General features: G+C 38.1%; 1 protein-coding gene across 9 annotated transcripts in view; it reads left to right on the forward strand.

Moving 5' to 3' along the window:
- The window catches only part of GULP1 (GULP PTB domain containing engulfment adaptor 1), a 138,749-nt gene extending 123,009 nt beyond the window's left edge, over positions 1-15,740 (forward strand). For 5 of the 9 annotated variants that reach the window (XM_085065972.1, XM_085065970.1, XM_085065976.1 and 2 more), the window contains 4 exons: positions 889-1,027; positions 6,974-7,068; positions 8,841-8,876; positions 13,696-15,740. In XM_085065972.1, coding sequence (XP_084922098.1) covers positions 889-1,027; positions 6,974-7,068; positions 8,841-8,876; positions 13,696-13,767 — 342 coding nt within the window. In that variant the 3' untranslated portion in view covers positions 13,768-15,740. The remainder of the gene's footprint in view (positions 1-888; positions 1,028-6,973; positions 7,069-8,840; positions 8,877-13,695) is intronic. The other 4 variants (XM_085065975.1, XM_085065978.1, XM_085065974.1 and 1 more) reach the window with 2 other exon arrangements.
- Positions 15,741-19,828: the final 4,088 nt, after the last annotated feature.

The raw sequence follows: 19,828 nt of genomic DNA on the forward strand, positions 1-19,828 counted from the left end.
TTTCCCTGTGCCTGGCTGGCCTTTCTAATACACATAGTGTGGGGTTTTCTGTATTGTCTCAGCAATAACATGAACATGCAAACTAGTTTTGCCTTCAGCTTGTCAGTCTCAATTTTAACCTACTTCACCCTCTGTCTTTAGTGTTCAGTGTATTTTGACTCAACTGTGTCTGGCTTGTGCCCTGAAGTAGTGGACTGGTGGCAGGAGGAATGAACCATTCAAAACTTAACATGTGTAGAACTGTAGTAATTGATGGGTTTGGGGTTTCTTGCTTGCCCAGTATTCTTTTGAACCCTTCCAAATTCCTGGGCTTTTTGTATGAAATCTCTTCGTTGTGACCTTAGAGGATGAAAGGTTTATTTTGGATATTAATACCCAGTGTCTGATCACGTGTCTAGGTTATAACTTATAGAAAAACACATTTAAAGTTTCATCATACCAGTTCCTCTAGGCTGTCAAATAAGAGACCATGTAAAGAAGAATTAGTAAACAAAAACTATTGGGATTGTATATTTTAACTTGGTTCTGTGCTCTCCAGAGCAGAGCACGTTGTTGTTGCCATATTACCTCCACTGGGTCTCGTGAAGGTGTCTGTGCTCATGTTTGCAAGAGAGAACTGCTTGTCACAGCTTTGTCAGGTGTAACTGTGATACATTTTCAACTGAAAATGGAAAAATTACAATGCTGCTTTTGTACTGGGGAGTGTTAGCATGTGTCAGTCTGTACTGCAAATGCCATGTGCTTGGTGTCAGGAGCTGGGGTTTGCATGCTCATGGTTGTTTTTAACTTTCTTTGAAAATGTGACTCTTTATCTGCATGCTGAAGAATTCAGTGTTGTGATCTTTTTCATGTGAAACCTTGCCCTAATATTTATTGTCCTTATTGTAGGCAGGCAGTGTGACACCTAAATCACCCTCCACTGACATCTTTGATATGGTTCCCTTTTCTCCCATATCCCCTCAGTCATCAACACCTACTCGCAATGGTACACAGCCTCCTCCAGTACCCAGTAGATCTACAGAGATCAGTAAGTTTTGTAACAACTGACCTACTTTTTGCTTACATTATTTTTTTTTAATAGAGCATCTTTAAAGTTTTACGTACGTTTTGCATGAAAAGCCAAATACAGTTTTTGTAAATCACATTCAGTAATGCCTTTTCATCTTTATACCATCTTCCCGAAGCCCTTGATGTTGCTGCCAAGTTGCATTATAAACAAACTTGCTGTGAAACTATGACATATACACTTGGAAGGAGTTTGGTTGGGGATTTTAACTTGGCTTTTCTTTTGCAGTCTCTTTTCTGTACTTCAAGGAATGTTTTCAGTTCCTATTAGTTCTTTCCTTGTCAAGCCACAGTTCTAGCATCTAAAGCCTCCATTTCTGGGGAAGACAGCAGGTGGAGTAAGTATGGTGATGGTGATGCACAAGGGAGATCTGAAGACACCCCTCAGGAAGGAGACTGTCTTGGAATGCGGTTTTCAGTACTATTTTTTGTATCATGTACAGCTTTGGTTTTTTTAGTTATAGCTGATGAGCCTCTCCAGATTGGTCAACCACTCCTAAAAGGTTTCCAAAAGATTATTAACAACAGCAATTTTATTTTGCAAAGGTTTGAAAGCATCTAGGGTAAGGTTCTTGATTTCAGTGGGAACCTTTTAGGAGTCCAGAAGTATTTCTAAAAGCTTTGGAAATCCCTTGAGGGAGAGGAAAGTGGAGCATGCACAAGTGATATTAGAGGTTGTAGAAATACCAGTTTGTGTGTGTATTTTGTATTCCCAATGCTTATTTTAGAGTGGATAAGGAGCATTAATGTTACTGCCTGCCACCATATGGAGCACTTTTGAGGAAATTGTGCCTGTTTTGGGGCAAGTCTCTCGGATGTAGAATTCTCAGCTGTGAATGGGAGCTGTGCACTAAAACAATGCATTTCAGAACTTCAGTCAGTGAATGTCTTCCCTCCCCAGTCCCATATCTGATGCACTTTCTATTTCCACTGCTTAGAATGCCTGTCACCTTCTAAAGGGAAGGTAGGTGTTGAGGTTCTTAATTCAATAAAGAATCCTGTTCTTTTTAAAGACAATATTTTAAAATAATCAATTAATTTCTGGGGGATTCTCAAAAGATATAACAGAATTTTACTTCTATCAAGTACAGTCAATGTTAACTATTTTCATACAATTTAAAAGAATATTAGAATATTTTAATAGAATATTAGAACATTCTAATAGAATATTAGAACTACTCTATTGAGAGAATTTTGTGGTTTTGTAATAAATAATTGAAGTGCACCTGCTTCTCTGAAACTACAGGTAGTACCATAAAATAGATTTAAATGTGCATATCCAACTTCAAGAATGGTGACTTAACTTGAATTGAATTACAGGTCAAGATTTTACTTTTTTAGCTATTGTCCTACCTCAGTTCCATTGAAATTGTGGGTAGAAATCTTGTGGTAGTCAACACTCAGTCTTGAAGTATCTTGAAATTTCCAGCTATATAGGATTTGAAATTGTTTAGGCAGTGGGTTTTGTAACATTAAAAAAAAGGCTGCTTATTAACAGTGATATGTATTGTTTCAAGTAGTTGCTTCCTCTGCACTTCATTGATTTGCATTCAATTGAGGTGATGTAGTTCAGAGATGCCACTTCAGGGAGAGATTGCCAAGTCCATCATGGTCTTTATACTTTTGATCTTTGCCCTTTCAGTCTGTGTCACAGCACTTTCTATGTTGAAAATTACTGTTTTCATCAGCTATTAATGCATTTTGGCATATTTCAGTGTGTCATTTGAAACAAAAGAGGAATATTTTGTAATCAAACAAGGGCTTCACTGTCTCAAATGAGGAAGTTCATATCCCAGTAGAACCTTGTTCAGGCTGTGCAATGTCACATTACTGTGACAGCGTGCAATAATGCATTGCTCTGTGTGGTGTCTCTGCTGCCACCAGCAGCAAGCTGGCATTTCTTTCTCCAGTACAGCTCAGAGGGCTGGCAACCAAGAGGAGACAAAGTTTGGAGTCTCCCACTTTCTGAGGTCATCTTTACGTATTCCTATCTCTACTTTCTTTGTCACTGCATTCAAGCAGGGTTGTTTTGGTGAAATTACAGGGTGATTTTGTTGGATTTTATGATTTTATAACTTTCACCTTTATCAAATTCAGTAGTAAAGAAGCAGAAAGGTAAGGGTGTGCTATCTCTTTGTGTGTCCTCATTTATTCCCTTTACCTAAGTGGGGCTCATCTACCTGTTACCCAGGGAGGGCACTGAAATGTGCTTTTAAAAGCCAAAGTTCACCTTACTCATCCACTGGCCAGCGTGACAAATTAGCCAAAAATAACAGTGCTGCCCAGGAAAGAAAGGGACACTAGTAGGAAAGCACTTTGGATTCCTCCAAGACCAAGGGTTCCATAGATAATAACTGGCACCAGGAGGACAGTTCAGCTTCCCATAAAGAGAAATTCCTAGAGTTTGAATCTTGCTTGCCAGTTCTTCCTTTGGTAATTTCCCAGAAAAAAAATTGTGGGGTTATAAATGGTACCTGTGGCTTTGTCAAACTCACACCATATAGTTTTAAGAAACCCAGAATTATAATTCTAGAAGAGAACAACAGTGGCTTTTTGGAAAGACAGCTATTTCCTAGGCATTTAAGCTTTTAAAAAGGAATTAATTATTGAGATTTTGAGTTCATATTCAGCGGTGTTTCAACAGGGCCACTCAGTAAATGTGTGCTCACTACTGGCTGTATCAACGATAGCAAATAGATGGGTTTTACCTATTTTAAATGAGAAAATGGCATAATTTTTATACAGGAAGTTACAGATTGGACAAATGCTGACTCTTTAGGTAATAATTGCAAAATAGTGCAATGCAACCAAAAATGCAATGCTGCAGACCATGCTGCTGCTTCCTCATGGGGTAAGGGATTGTAAATGTCCTTGTAAGTTATTTGAATGGGCAGAATTAATTTATTAATGTTATTTTATTAAAGGAGGAATTAACTTATGTGTTTCTTGTTCGCACAGCATTATTTTCATATGTCAGGAAAGAACTGCAGAGGATTATTCTCTATTGAGTTGTTCAATATTTTACACCAATGCATCATGAGCAATCCAAGGTCACAACTGGCAGATGTAGAAATCTGCTCCAAGGTGCTCTTTTTCTGCAGATATTTAAGCTTATGTTGTCAGAGTAATGGCGGTAATAATTTCAGAAGAAAAAATTATGGAGTAGCCAGCAGCTAAAAGAAAGGCTTTCTGGATTTCCCTGTCTCAGTTCATTCCAAATATTTCTTTGGGTGTTTGTCTCTCGGTGTGATTCATTTTTGTCACCACAGCTGCTCCAGTCCATCTGGGGAAAGCATGTATCAGCATATCTGTGTGCTTGGATGATGGCTAAGGTAAAGATTGGGATGTCCATTGCATCAGGAAAAGCCAAATTATTTGTGTTTTTGCTTAGTAAAAGTAAACTCAAACTCAATTTTGAGTTTATGATAGAGCGCAGGTTGCTATTCTCCAGTATTAGGTATTTGTTCTCTTGAATGTCAGATTAGTCCCAGAAACAAGAATTTATTCCTTGTTCGTGTCTTTCTGTGGTTTGAGCTGAGGATATAAAACATCAGCATTTCATGGCTTTTGAATTTGTGGGTCAGTTTCACAAGCTGTGAATTTATTTCCATCCAGAAAGGAACGAGAAAGGCAAAGGAAATTATTCGTACTGTTTGAACAGATCATTTGCAAAGGCTTACTGGTTGCTGTTTATTGGAGAAAGAAATGCCTGTCTATGCTACAGTAATCTGGGGGAGTGTGCCAGGCAAGATACTCTTGTTCTAGTTAATTTTCATGCAAATACTCTGGCCTGAAATAAAAAATTAGCAATTCATCACATCTCTGCTAAAAAGGATCCCCACCTACTCATGAGTGGAGTGGGCACTGGCAGATAAGCTTATGGATATCCCAGGCAGCAGTGCAGCTCTGCAGGGATGAAATCTTCATATTTCTCCATTTTTACACATGTTGTTCAGCTTCTGTTCCCAAAACAAATACTGATAGTGCTATTGAAAATGTTCCACTTTGTCCCTCCCTGACTCTTAGCCCTGCAGTCTCTTTTATAGCAAACAAACTTTAAATGCTGAAAAGCAGTTGTTCTGTGGACTTGTTCAGCTGGTTTGCTCAAATGGATAGCAAGTTATAACAGAAAGAGTTCCCCAAGTAATAGCTTTCCACAGAAAGCCAGCTAGGTAATACTTCTTTATTTTGAATTTGATTCTGTGCAGGGTTTATTAGGCTCTGTCACTTGGAATAAGTCACACTCTGGTTGATTTTAAATTCTGCCTCGAATACAGTATAAATTCAGAAATCTTTCATATTAAAGGAAAGAGTGACATTAAAGGAGCTAAAACTTCTCCCGCTATTGAGCTCAAAAGCGCCTTTATTAATAAAAGCCCAATAATAAGGCATGAATGAGATAATATCCATAATGGGGTACAAAATACTTCCTTTTAAAAATAATCATAAATCATAATTCAGTTCCAATAAATGCAGGCATTTTGTCCTTCAACATTTTTCCCAAATACGTTCATAGAATGTATGCTAAGCCTTGGTGTTGGAACTGTCTGCTTTCAATTGCCTGACCACAGAGAAAACTGTCAGCTCCTTTTAAAGATAAAAATAAAGAAAATGGATCTAGATAATGAACAAAAAGACTATTGAGGGTTCTAAAGTAAAAGCACTTTTTTGCCCAGTAGAGGTTAGATTGCAAGGCAAAGCTGCTACACATCTGCAGGTTATTTGCTGGGAGCATCAGAGCATTTCAGGACACTGGTTGTACTGGAGCAGACCCATTTTGGCTGTGAAAGAGGCAAAAGATGAGGGACAACCCAATTTTTACATTAGATTATCCTAGTTAAAGTCTCTTTTGCACGCAGGTGGTCTGCTTTTGCCAGGAAAGACTGGATTTCTTCTTGGCTCAAGCTGACTCTTGGAATAATGCTTTCTGATCTGGGCCATCTCCTGCTCCCATGTGATAGTTTGTAGCTGTTTAGCCACAGTTTTTGAAATATGTAATCAATCAAGTTCCTCTTCAAGTTTTTGTGTTTCATTATGGGAATTTCTGTACTTTGTGGGAGCAAATGATGATAGTTGCCCATTATTTAAAATGCCTGATAAACAGCCTGGTAACACCTCAGTGATTTTGACCTAAAAGCCCTGGGAGACTGATATGCACAATAAAGGTTGAAGACCCTGGAGAACTTTCAGTACTGAGAGAGGGAAATTTGTAATCATTCTATTTATGGATCCAAATTCAGTGGAATTTTAGCATAAGAAACAATTCATTATCCTGTTTGGGTCTTTTTCATTCTCTCTTTTTTGATGTGATTTTATCCAAGGTTTTAAAACCCTTACAATTTTTAGTTTTAGCTACTACTTGTTTGTTGAGGAACTGTATCAAATGAAAGCCCTGTGTTGCCTGAGTAAGAGTAGTTGCTTGTCCTCACAAAAACATCCTTAACCTGAGGAGTGGCAGACAGGGGACATGAAGGTTACCTTGTTAGTAATATGTTGTTGACATCACGTAGAGATGAAATCTGGCAACTCATTTCCAGTTGTTTCTTCTTCCTTTTTGAAGCTCCTCATATGCACAGACTGCAGAGCACACATCAGTCCAAGGTGCTCTCTTCAAAAGGCACCAACTTCTCATCAGATCTCTAGAAGGCACAAGCGTTAAAGGAGGTGAAATAGAGGCTTAAACAGAAGTTTGGTGGTGTTCTTGGAAAAATATTTGAGTATTCAACTTTGGAAAACTGCCCCCAAGACCTGACTTTGAAATGGGGATGTTAAAGGTTGCAGTTAACGAGCAGCCTATCTGGTGGTGCTGTTACTCAGCTCAGAAGGCGATGTGAGCTTGGCTTTTTCAAAGCACTGCTGTCATAGTCCATGCCTGTTCTCCCAGTGACTGACTTTTCTCTTGTTACAGAGAGAGACCTTTTTGGAGCAGAACCTTTTGACCCTTTTAGCTGTGGAGCAGGAGATTTCCCTCCAGACATTCAGTCCAAACTAGATGAGATGCAGGTAACTACTGACTTCTGAAGTTTTTGCTGGCTGTGTGCCTATTGAAATACATGTTTACTGTGTTCTGAAAATGTACTCCACAATGCCCATGCTAATGTATAGAAAAAACCTTATTTCTGACTGTTCCTGTTGTAAGTTTACCTCCTGGTCTTTGAGCTGGAGTTTGGATTTGCCCAGAGAGCCTTACCTAGTACCAAAATAGTTGGCTACACTGATGCAGGGTTTGTCAGCAGTGTAACCAAAGTGGTTTGGGAACCATTCCGTGGGAAGGGACTGAGAGAGCTGAAGAAGAGCTGAGCCAAGAACTCTCCAGATGTCCTGACCTTGCTGCTCTTCACTTCTAGCTATCTCCACATCCCAGTGTACCTCCTCTTTCCTTCAGTGACATCACTGTGTTTTCTCCGTAGGCAAACTTAGGTGCTTACAGTGCCATGACAATTTTCTGCTGCCTTTAAAAGCAGCTGCATGGCACTCTGGGGCAATTAAGTTTTTGAGAATTGACTCAGGAATTCTGAACTGATGTGGTTTTATCAGAAAATATATGTTGATTTTGAAACACTCAACAGTATCCATTCAGTTATTGACCCAATTTTGAAACAATTCTAGGAGAAAGTCCTCAAGTTTTGGAACAAATCACACTCTGCAGTCAGACTTTCAAAACTTGTAGTTCTTTGCCAGCTTGCTTATCTCTATTCTTTTTTAAGCAGCATGCCAGCAAAACAAAAGGCTGAAAATAATGGAAACTTGAATTTCTAGAATCCTCGCTCCTCAGCAGATAACATTCCCAGGGTTTCCAGCCCTCTTATCTCTTAGGAGCCAACAAAGTCCAAGGACATTTGCTCTTGGGCTCCTTCTGTTCCTCTCTCCTGCCTGGGGAGCAGTAGAGGCATTTTAAAATGGCTTAAACAAAATTTAGATACCTTTTAATTTTCCTGAGTAAATTTTCTATATCAGTTTAAGTGGCTTCACTCACAAACTCTACTCCCTGTGAAGTAAGAAATTTAGCTTCTTGGTCCCCCATATAATTTCAAAGAGCAGCTAAAAGTCAAAACTGCCTTCTTTGCAATTCCAATAGAATGCTTGTGTTTTGTGACTACTATAATATTGATACCAAGCCCTTGAACACAAAAACCAAATCTTACAACACCTCACATTCTTATATTACCAAGGTTTCCATTGTCTGTAGCCTGTTTTAGAAAAAAAATAAATTATAGCAACTGTGGTTGCCACTAATAATGGTATGTCAATATTTACATGTCACATATTAAGAGTTCCTATTATGGGTAATGTTTTGACAATATTTGGAATTGTTAGCCTATAACACTACAAAATGCTGTCACCTCATAAAACATCAGGGAATGGAGTAGTAAATGCCTTTATCAAAGATGTTTGAAGTCATGAAATGAAAAATTCTCATCATTGTTTGCCCTCTCATGATCTAAAATTAGGAGACAACCAATAACAAAACCTCCAAGCATTACTGTGTTTCTGTGTCCTGTTGCAAAGAAAGGCATTCCCCCCTAGAATGTCAGTCATATACTCTGGTATAAAAATTAATTAGTGGGCCTTTATGTAGGAACAAAACTTGTGATGTATGACCCAACTGAGAACAAATGTAAAGCTGAAGGGTTATGAAAACCCCCTATATTCTAACTTTAGCCAAAACAAAGACTGTGTACAGTTGTTTTATTGTGTGGTTGGTGCAAAGTACAGATTGAAACTTGTTTTTCCTAATGTCTCTTTTATCTCCTTGTGCTTTCCTGGCTGCACAGCGTCAGCGATGGTTGGTATATCATATTTTAATAATGGTATTTAAAGCATTTACAATTGAAATGTGCATGTGTTTGTCTTGTCTTTCTATTTTTATAGAAATTCTTTGTGTTTATTTCTATGTGTTTATTTATAAAAACTTCTGAGATTTGTGTTTTATATACACGACTTGGTGTCAGGGCTATTTTCATTTTTAGGGTCATACAATCTATAAATTAGGGACAGATGATGGTAGTTTTCTTTAGTCAGTCTTGCCAGGTGCTAATACTAAGCCCCTGTTTTCACTGCTGTTTGCTTTCCATGTGTACTCATGAAATCTCCAGTTGTCATTATCAGGTTGTCACTAGTGAAATGGTTTAAGCAAAACCTTTGGGACATAGATTGTGTTAGTCCAATCACATTTGTGAGCAAGTTTTTGTTTGGACATAATGATTTAAAACTTCTCAACAAGCAGAAGAAGCTTTGCTCGACTCAACACTTGTTAGACAGTCTGTGAGGAAGGTGAAAGCACAGAACATGTAACATGCTCTGGAAATCCAACATTAAGAAACATGGAAGAGAAATGTGGGCATCTCTTCTCTGAAATGCCAAGTGGAGGAATCTGTTGTCTTTGCATGATGGAAGTACAGCCTGAATTTCAGTAATTATGTGTTCTATTAAATCTATAAAGGTAAGTTCTTTACAGACACCTCTGAAATAGTTCCAAATGTAAACCTGTTCCAAGAGGATATTGAATCCATCTCACCCTACAGAGGGTGGCAAGCAAGGCTGCCTTGGTACCTGGCAGTGACAGCCTGATGGGAGCAGCCCAGTCCAGGCTCTCAGCCTACTTCTTGTGTGGAACATGTGAAGTGTCTCAGCAAACACACCCTGTGGGCAGAAAAGCTGTCCTGACACAGCCATGTGCTGGAAGGTGATTTGTGAACAAAGAGGGAGAGGAAAGCACAGCACAGAAGAGGCACTGGACAATAAACTCTTGAGCAGTGGGTGCTTTTCAATGCATCCTCTATTCTGAACTTAATGAGTTCTGATAAAGTTCCCTGGCCTCTAGGGGAACTCTCATATTTTCAAACTTCAGTGGGGATCCAAATTTCACACTTAAGCGTTCTATTCCATTTCTCAGTCCAATCTCTGTTGACCTTTTTGGAGAGCTTAAAACTCAAATGTGTGCCGAGATGTGACTTTTACAGCTCAGACCTCTCTCTGATGACTGTCCAACCTCCTGCTTCCCTGCCCTCTTATGCTGAAACATATTTTCATCTTTATTTTGACTGTATCCAGACATTAATAAAATGAATGTCTATTTTCCCAGAAATCTTACAGTGAGGAGAAGTTTCCCTGGGTCATTAATCATACCAGCAGCAGCTGCTATAATTTATTAAAATCTCAAGGTAGTTGATATCAGAAAGCTTCCAGGAGCTGCAAACCATTCTCCCTGCATGCCCTGAAGTAGTCAGTAGGCTTGACGTCTTTCCATCTGAAATAAGTTATGCTCAGCCCTCTAAATAAGCTTCTAGAGATATTTAAATTTGTCATTGCTTCATGGGGTTTGTGCTGACTTAAGCTCATTGAGTGAAGTCACTGTGAAGTGATAAGTGAGACAACTTTGGAGCCATAAGGTTGACTTTGGCAAATTTATCTCCTGATAAAGTGGAAGTTCTTTGTCTTGTACTGCTTTCTGGTTTTAACCAGAATAGCTCATATCTTTTTATCCTTGACACCAAAAGAAAAAAAAAAAAAAGGCTGGTTTTGGAAGAGGGATTGTTCTTGAGCTGTTTCTAGTGAAAACAAGCTTTGCTTCTCTCTTTAAGCTATCAATCACATCCCTTAGTGCAATGCCATTACTTAGCAGGATAACTAAACTGTCCGGTCCTCGTTTTAAAATGCCTTTAAAGTAAAAGAAGCTCCTTGAGGAGGATATAAACACAGAAAAAAAAAAGGCACAATATCAGTGCATGCTTCATAGCCCTTCTTGTTCCCTCTCCTGGCCAGTATGGTGTACCATGGGGTAGCCTTTTTCAGCATTTCCTGAAAATCAACACATCAGAGATTTTTTCAACTGCAGGAGGAGTTTCTTTTCCTGAACCAATTAATTTTTTAGGAATATTGGTTAAGACAATGCAGCTTTCCTTCGTTTATACACCTAAACACTTTTCCTCTACTTAGATATTCATGAGGAAAAAATCTGGATTTTACATTCCTTTAAAATGTGAAAAATGCCCTGCTAGCCACCTGGACTGCTTTGATGCCTTCTCTGTGCTGTTGGGTTTTTTGGCTGTCATGAAAGTTCAAGCTTGCAGAATCTGACACTTGATGGCTTTGGTGTGGTTTAGAAATGACCATGGAAATTCCATGTCCCTGTTAGAGACACGAAAGTGCACAAACCATTCTTCTCAAGAATGCAGCTGGTAACAGCACCTGGCAACCACATCACTGATTTCTTTTAGGACAGACAATAGTTCTTTGTGGTAAGAAAGCTAAAAAGCTTTTTCAATGATTATGATCCATAAAGAGTAGCAATCTCTTAATGGATTAACATTGATCACATTGCAAATATGTGGAAATGTAGTTGTTTTAAATGCAAAATATTACAGCTTAAAAGAAGAGGAGGACTAAATGAGTGGGATAAGTGGCTGGAGTGAAGCTGCAGAAGGAAAGGTCGAGGCAGCCATGTTTCTTCAAGAAAGTGGAAATAGTTCTAAGTCATAGCAAACACAAGCAAAGTGCTAAGTGACAAATTACCAGTTTGTGTGGAAAAACTCAACATGCTCAACGTTCGAGCAGTGAGATGAGTGTGCTTCCAAAATGCATCATCTGATTTGCTCTTCACTTCCTGGAAAAAGGGCATTGGAAGTGAAGCTACTAAAGACACCAGCAAACCATCCTTAAACTTACAGGAGAAAAATAAGAGCAGGCAGGACAGGAGTGGGATGGATGTTCAGGGAAGGCTCTGGATGGATCTTCCGGCTGGCTCAGGGTGAAGGTGGCTGTCCCTGTTAAACAAGTTGCTGCTGTTGTTTTGCTATTGGAGCTCATCAAGCATCCTCAGGTTGAAGCACCCTCAGCAAATCAAAGCTATATCCTTTTTACAAGCTCAAAACTGGAAGCAGCTTCCAAAAGTTTGGCATCCTAGACACGCTGTAACTGCAGGGTTTAAAATTTAACAGATTAGACTGTAGGGCTCATTGTCTGAATTCCCTTTCTGGGCAAACAGTCTTCCTTTGACTGCAGTTACATCAATTAAAAGTACCCTTTGGGTAAATGAACAGTGTCTGTTTATAACAAGATGTGTTTGACTTGGAATTTCAGCTACCATTTGCTTTGAAATATCTTCCGCATCTAATGTTCTTCCTTCCAATCGTTTGGAAAATACAGAGAAAAAAAAAGCTTTGTCAGCACTGTGTCAGCCAGGTAGAGCAAACTGGGCAGCAAAGTTGGGAAATGTTCACACCACAGTACTACCACTGGCTCAGCATCTTATGGTATGGATCTGCCTTTAGGAAAATGCACCTTTTACTTGGAAAATCTCAGACCATTTAGTAACCATTGCCAGGAGGTTTGTTCTGTATCTCTGCTTTACTCTCTTGATAGCAGTAGCTGATGGGTTTATTAGATATTCATACACTTTTCAAAGGTTAGCCTGGGATTTGAATTTGTTTGAAATTAAGCTGGTTTGACATGGGATTTATCTTCTAAACCCAAAAGGTATGGTCTTAAGGTACTGCTGTGCATGGGAGAGAAAGCCTTGAGTTTGTGCCTAATCCCCATACAGAATGTTTTACAAACAGATTTATTTTGTTTACAAAATGTTTTCTTGATGGAAAGACCTCTTATTGATTTCATAGCACACAATCAGCATTTTCTCACTGAACTGAGCACCGTGACAGCTGCCACTGGAATTGATGTCCCAGTGACATTTCTATTCAGAGCCTGTTTCCAATTGCTTAAACCTTCAAAGTACTTTCACACAACAGACTGAAATTTTTTTGACTCCAAGGTGGCTTTTGAGGGTCAAGCCCCAATTATTCAGCTTCTTTTAAAGCAAAAAGAGAAATGAAAACATGAGCATTTTTTCTGCATTAGAAGTGCAGTTGTTACTTTATAACTAGTGCAAACTGAGTACCTTTAGCAAGCCAAGCATGTACAAAAGTGTACAAAAAAAGTATTTGTAGGATTAATTTCTTTTCCACGGGGGAGGCGGTAGCATCCAGCTTGTAACCTCTTCTGTGTTTCTACTAATAAAATGAATGTGAGTAAACCCAGGAATTTTGGTCTGAACTTTTAAAGCAACTCATTGCACTTTCTAAATACCACTGCATTTCCTGAGCTCCATGCCTTTAAAGGCATGGTTTGTGTCATTTGCAGTAAAGCAAGTATGATTTGATTTGCCTTTTTCAAGAATGTAGGAGACACCTGGGATCAGTAACAATGTCCATGACTTACCTGTATTTTTTGAGTATAAATATAGTGAACTCTTTGCTCATCTAGCCCTAATCTTTTTGGCTTATAAATCCTGTTGAATTTTACAAAGGAACAATGTGGTGCAAGTCAAGCTTGTTTCGATTTCTGTAGACCTACATACACGAATGTTCAATATTGTTATTCTATGGTATTTTCTTAATTTTATGTAGACATTGTAGCTATGCTGTTGTATGGTAAACGTCTGTTATAAGTTAACCACCAAGATTTATTAAAAAGTGGCTAACCAAACAATGTAAATGTTTGTGAATTCAGGCTGAAGTATCATTGCAGTTTGTCTGCCTAAATATATGCTTGAATTTAAATGTTTTTACAAAGCTAGTCTAATCCTCCAGAACTCACTTGGCTTTTCACTAATGATTTCTTGTTTCATTGCAGGAGGGGTTCAAAATGGGATTAACTCTTGAAGGCACAGTATTTTGTCTTGACCCACTAGACAGCAGGTGCTGATGCCAAGAAAGTCAATGTGAAATTCCTCCACAGTGGGTTTTTTTATTTCTGAACACGTACTCACAGATACTATCCATGTGCCAAAAATTGCTTTCTTTCAACATGTAAACTCTTGTGAGGCTTGCTTCTGTAAAACTCCAACTTAGTTCCAGTCTTTCCCTGTACAAATGTAAAAAGTTGTATTTGTTTATGAATTATGAATTAAATCACGCTGTTGTGTTTTTCTTTTCTCTCACATTTTGCCTGAGTTTACTATGCTTTATGACAATTAGCTTGGAAAAGTTCTTCAGAAAGGTCACACATACCTCTCTCTCTTTGCAAATGTGCAGGCATGATTTTTACATAATATTTTACCTGGCAGCATTTTGAAATTATGCTTTTAAGGCATTATTTAATATTCAAGCAGTAAAATTATTAATATCTATTACAAAAATTTCAATTTGCAATGAAAAAGCATAAAATACTGAGCATTACTGTATGCTTCAAAAGTAAATCTGGATGCAGTGTAATTGATTTCCATTACTGTGTGTGGTTACTATGCTGTACAAATGTTGTCATTAGTTTATAAAATCCAGACTTTAGGTCCTTAATTCATGCTTTAGAAGCTAACAAGTTGTTAGTCTGCTAATTAGTGCTTAATGAGCCTAGAAGAACTGCTTAATTGCAGAATGAACAAAGTATCTGCCCTTTGTTTTGATATTTTATGGGTGAAATGTATGTACTTTGGAATCCATTACATGCTAGCCATAACTTAAAATGAAGATTATGGCCTTGCATTTCCTTAGGAATTCATGTAATTCTCTTTATCAGCAGGCACTGGGCTCAGTTTTGTAATTACTTTAAACACCTGAGTGTTTACAGCCAGGCTTTGTTGAGTATTTTTTTTTTGCTCTCTGCTTTAGTGTTACATGTCTTTAATTTTGAGGCTTTCTGCAAAGAATCAGCTATGAGTTAGTAAGTCCTTCGTACCCACTGGTTGTTCATGTTACACAAATACCTGCACACCAAATTCTCAGCTGCTGGTGAGATGAATGCTGACATGTCTATGCATACTCTTCATTAATCTTTATCATAAGCAATAAAATACCATCTTAAACCTATCTCAGAAAATTATCATCATTAGCTCAATTCTAAAACTTTCAGAGCTCTAGTATTTTCCCCTTAAAACATACAAACGTGGAAAAGCCCCCAAAATTTTCAGATTGTTTTTTAAGTTTTCTTTCATGAGAGGTTTTTTTTGGTGACACTTACACTTTTGTCCTTAACAGTCCCAGTTTACAACAAAACCACATTTTTCAGTTTTATCACATGTGTTTTTCTGCCTTGTTCAACAAAGTACTTGTACATGTACCTTTGGAGTCCACTAAAAGAATGGGATTATTCCTTTGCTGGGTTTGACACTTCCTCAGGTACCTTGCTGAATGGGGGCCTTAACATCCTACATTACATCAGTTTTCCTCTCTCTTCTTCTTTGGTCATAATTCATATAGAGTATTATAGAGAAATATATATATATAAATATATGAAATCACTAACAGATAGAATAGTATATGTTTCATAAAGAAAAGTCTTTATAATTTTGTTTGTCATATAGTATTTTGGAATTTGTATAATGAGGATGTTTAGTAGCCATAGCAATGGCCTTTTTTAACAAATAGAATTTGTATTTTTATTGTACTTTAAAAAGCTTTACATAATAAGCATCTATTTAGTGGTCATTTATTATCAATGGTAACACTAAGATAATATTTGCACATTTTAAGGAACCTTTTTCGTTACTGATTTTTATGATAGTTGACTGCAAATGGCATGGTTAAATCTTACATACCTGGTCAATACATATGCAGAAATACTTAAATCAACACAGCGGTGCATTTTTAATTTTTATGTGATCCAATTGGAAACTGTATTTCTATGTAATCTCAAATGTCTGTTTAATTTTGCCTAAAATAAATGTTTTTAAATAAATTGCATCCTAGAACACAGTGTTCATTCACTAAAATGCCCAGTTGGAAGGGAGGGTGGAGAGGTGCTAAAATATTGGGCTGGACCTGCCACAAAGGATGGTTAAGTGCTGGAATGGGTCAAAGTCACCTTTGGACAGGATCTGATCACACACAGGGTAGAATGACTCCAATCACTCTTCCTATTGAGTTTGGGCTAATCTGCAATCAGCAGAGAAAAATCTTATTCTATATGCAGCTATATAATTCTGATGACTGGGGAGTAATTCTCTCTGCAGTGCTTCCTGGATTTAACTGACTTTTCTTTTTGCCTTTTCTTCCCCCCATTCTTTGCTCAATATACTTGACTGACTATTTAAGGAGGGAAGGATGAAGTTTTCCTGAGCCTAGGAAAACAATCTCTGTAATGCAGGTGTGTTAATGGGGGAGGCTGCTGCAGATCCCATCGATGCTTTTGAGAAAACTGATTGAAACCATCTGGTAATTTCTTCCCTTGTAAAACTTCCCTCCAAGCTAATGTGTAAAAACCATCTAACTACTTGTATTTGTGGGAATGGGAACAGCCCATGGGAATGGTTGCTGGCAGGTAAGGAGCACATGGCATCATCTCCTGTGGGCTTTAAGTACGACCTGTTTCTCCCTACTACTGTCAGTGTTCTCTCACGGATAGTGGAATAACATCTTGTGCTACATCTTCACACTGTTGCTTTAAAGATGTGGAGTTGAGAGCAGAAAAAGGAGCCCAGGTGGTTGCTCTTGCTTTGGTCAGAGTGAATGGGAGTTCTGCTGCTGCTCAAAACACAGTGCAGGTTGTGGAAGTTTTCTTGTTACAGAGAGAAACATCATCTCCTAGTTTAGAGCTATGGTGCTAATGAGTCATGAACAGGACTTTCTTTTGACTTGTAAATTTTCCTTCCAACAAAAATAAAACACTAGTGCAGCTTTGTGCTGTCCATTTTCTTGACCTTTTTTCTTTTTTTTGGATACCTTTTCTTTGCCTTTTTATTTTTTCTTCTTTAAACTGTAGTCACCTTGTCACCATGCAAACTGTGACTGTACCACTTCTGTGTGATATCAGCTGTGAAATACCAGGTTTTGGTTCCACTTGACTGTCCTGGGCTGCCATACCAACCGACAATAATACCTAGAAGCAGAATTCCTCCTTGCTTTATGTTTCTTTTGTTCCTATGATATGAACTTTTTTTCTTCTTACCAGCTTATTATCCTATACATGAGTAAATGAGCTGCTTAGGTCAGAATTCTGAAGTTAAAGAGCTGAAATATGGTGAGTTTGTGTTTTCTTTTTTTAGCCTTTGGTAAATCACTGAGCAGAACTGCAGGATGTTCTTGGCCTAACTCATCTTTATTTCCGATGGGTCTGTAAATGGCTCTTGTCCTTCCATGTGACAGATGGGGTTTGTGCTAAACATATAATTGATCAAATTGGCCAAGATCAAATCCTTCATGTGGTAAAAGGAATCATATTCCATTCTGGCTTCACTGATGGAAAGGAAGAAGAGAAGGAGAAATTCTCACACTTGCAGAAGCGTGGTTGTGTAATCCCAGGGGTGACTGAATGTGCCAAGGAGTGGGCCTGGCTCTGAGACTTCATTAGGATGATTAATTTTCAATTTGTGGAACTGAGTATGGTCTCATTCTCATTGAGCAGCGCTGCTTCACAAAAAGAGTCCCTTCTGCAAAGGAGGAGAGTGTCAGTGCCTGGGAAATCCCTGGTTAAACACCCAGAAGCCCCTATTTGCACTGTATCTCATTTGTCACCAGATTGTCACCCTTTGGACACGCTCTTGAGACAGAAGATGTGTTAATAATTGGAGGAAAGCTCTCAGCTTTCTTATTTTCCCACTTTGGGGTTTTGCTGTTGCTTTTTACAATTAGAAGATGTAGAAACCACATTTTACAAAAAAAAAAAAATTAGAATAACTAGCCATATATTTTAAAATGCATCCAAAAATACCTGCTAGTAGGTGTTTAGTAAACTTCAGGTAAAAAGCAGCAAGTTAGCTTTGGCATTTTAATTAGCCTGCTTATTTCCCCTTTTCTTTTTAAGACAAATTCCTTATGAGAGATTTACACGAGTTACATTGTCAGCTGGTGAAAGGTACATAGCAGTTCTCATCAATGAAATAGAGACCAGGATTTCAAATATGTGGTTTCATTCAGTTGTTTTGTCAGAGGGAAAGCCTGACATTTGTAATACGTGCTGCTTTCCTGGGATGCTTCAGCATGCAGAGTGGTGGAGCACAGATTAAAGAAACTGCACATTTATTTATTCTTCAGACCAAAGCACTTTCTGGAAGTACAAGACACAGTGGGATTCATGGACTGAATACATAATTACTGTGTGTGATGGGGTAAAGGTTTCCAAATGTTTGAAGATGCAATTTAACTTTAGTGTTTAAGAAATTTCTCAAGAATCTAATTTACAGTAGTTAGGGATAACAAACCCTGCAGGCTAAGTCTCCTGAAGTGGATTCTGGAAAGGACTGGATTTACCTAATGTGAATGGCAGCAACGAAAGTCAGTATATTTCAGTCTTTAGACTCTGTTTTCTTTTTCTCTCACATTTTCCACTGTTTTTTTCAGCAAAGCTTATGGCTTGCAATAAAGATTAGGTAGGAGCAGAAACAGATTAGGAAGGAAGTATAGAAGACAATTAAAAAGGAACAAAATATCATCTTGTGCCAACATTAAGCATTTTAGTCACACTACATTTCTTTGTGAAACGTAACTGATGTGAGAACTTTTCTTGTTCTGCTCCATCACTTTTCATGCCTATCTCAGGAGAGCACGAGGGCTGCCAGGAAGCTGATTTGCCACGTTTGCAGCCCCCAAGAACTGCTCTTGGAGCTGTTGGAGTGTGCCAAAAGTGAGGAATGTTGCCCTGTGGCCTCACACAGAGTAGGTAACTCAGAGTGAGCCTTGTCCAAGATGCAGCTTGCTACAAGCTCCAATTTCTATTCATTTATCCTAACTTCTGGTAGATTGTACTGCATTAAAAGCCTGGCTAGGCTGTATATTTGACCAAGTCTTAGAATGGACCCTTTAGAGTTTTCATTGATTGAGTTTCCTTTGCAGCTTCATGCTACACACACCTTTCTCTGACCAAAAAGAAACTCAGAAGTTCTGTTCAACTGAGTACTTCTAAAAGCTATCTCTGGTTTTAGCATGTGTGACATTTAAACTGTGGCAAGTTTTATTTCTTTTGTGATTGTACTCTGTTAGCATTTTATTCAGTAAAAACAAGACACTTTTTGAAGCTTCTGCACCATATCAGAATTGGAATATTTTGAGTTTGTTTCACTGAAAATAACTGAATGCGTTCTCTAGGGAGCTAAAGTGGTTTGCTTTGGAATACTATTGTGCACTTGAAATATTTTGGTGTTCCTGTATTTTGGGGTTTTTTTAAGGAACTTCATTGTTTTCAAATAAAGCAATACTTGACACTGTGAAAAGACAGAAAATCCTTAGCCTGTGCACTGCAATAAAATAAGATTCTAAAGATAATAGGTCCTTGGGGGGAAAAGGCAACAAAACCTGTATGAAGGGCCTTCATAGGCTAAAAATCTGTTTGGTTTTTTTTCTCCTCATCATTAATATTTAGAATATGTTGGAACAATATTATCTCTTATATACATTGTAAATGTTTTTGTGGTGGAAGAGAGCCACCATAATGGCAGATTAAAGCCACCTAAAGTGGAAACAATGCAGGAATGGGTTTCCCCCATTTTTGCAAACTTCATTAGAATATTGTGGAAAAAATATAATAAATCTGAGGTTTTGAGACACTTCATCCCTGTAAAATAGTGACATGATCACATACACTTTGGGATTGGTAAACCAGGGATGCAAAATAAGGAACTGCACTTGGCAATAAAGGTGAGAGTTTTTGAGGTAAGTGAGAGTTTATGAGAAATTGTCCAGGAGCATGGAAATGCTCTGTGGGATTGCTTGTGTGACTGGGCTTAGCTGTGCTGCATTCGTGAGTCAGGCTGTGTTTATGTAGTTTAGCTGATTATCTGCCATACTGCTGCTGAGAAACAAAACAAAACAAAAATTTTTTTAAAAAATTAAAATTC

This window comes from Lichenostomus cassidix, chromosome 7 (assembly GCF_008360975.1).
Source record: "Lichenostomus cassidix isolate B80296 chromosome 7, HeHo_3.0, whole genome shotgun sequence".
Taxonomy (NCBI): domain Eukaryota; kingdom Metazoa; phylum Chordata; class Aves; order Passeriformes; family Meliphagidae; genus Lichenostomus; species Lichenostomus cassidix.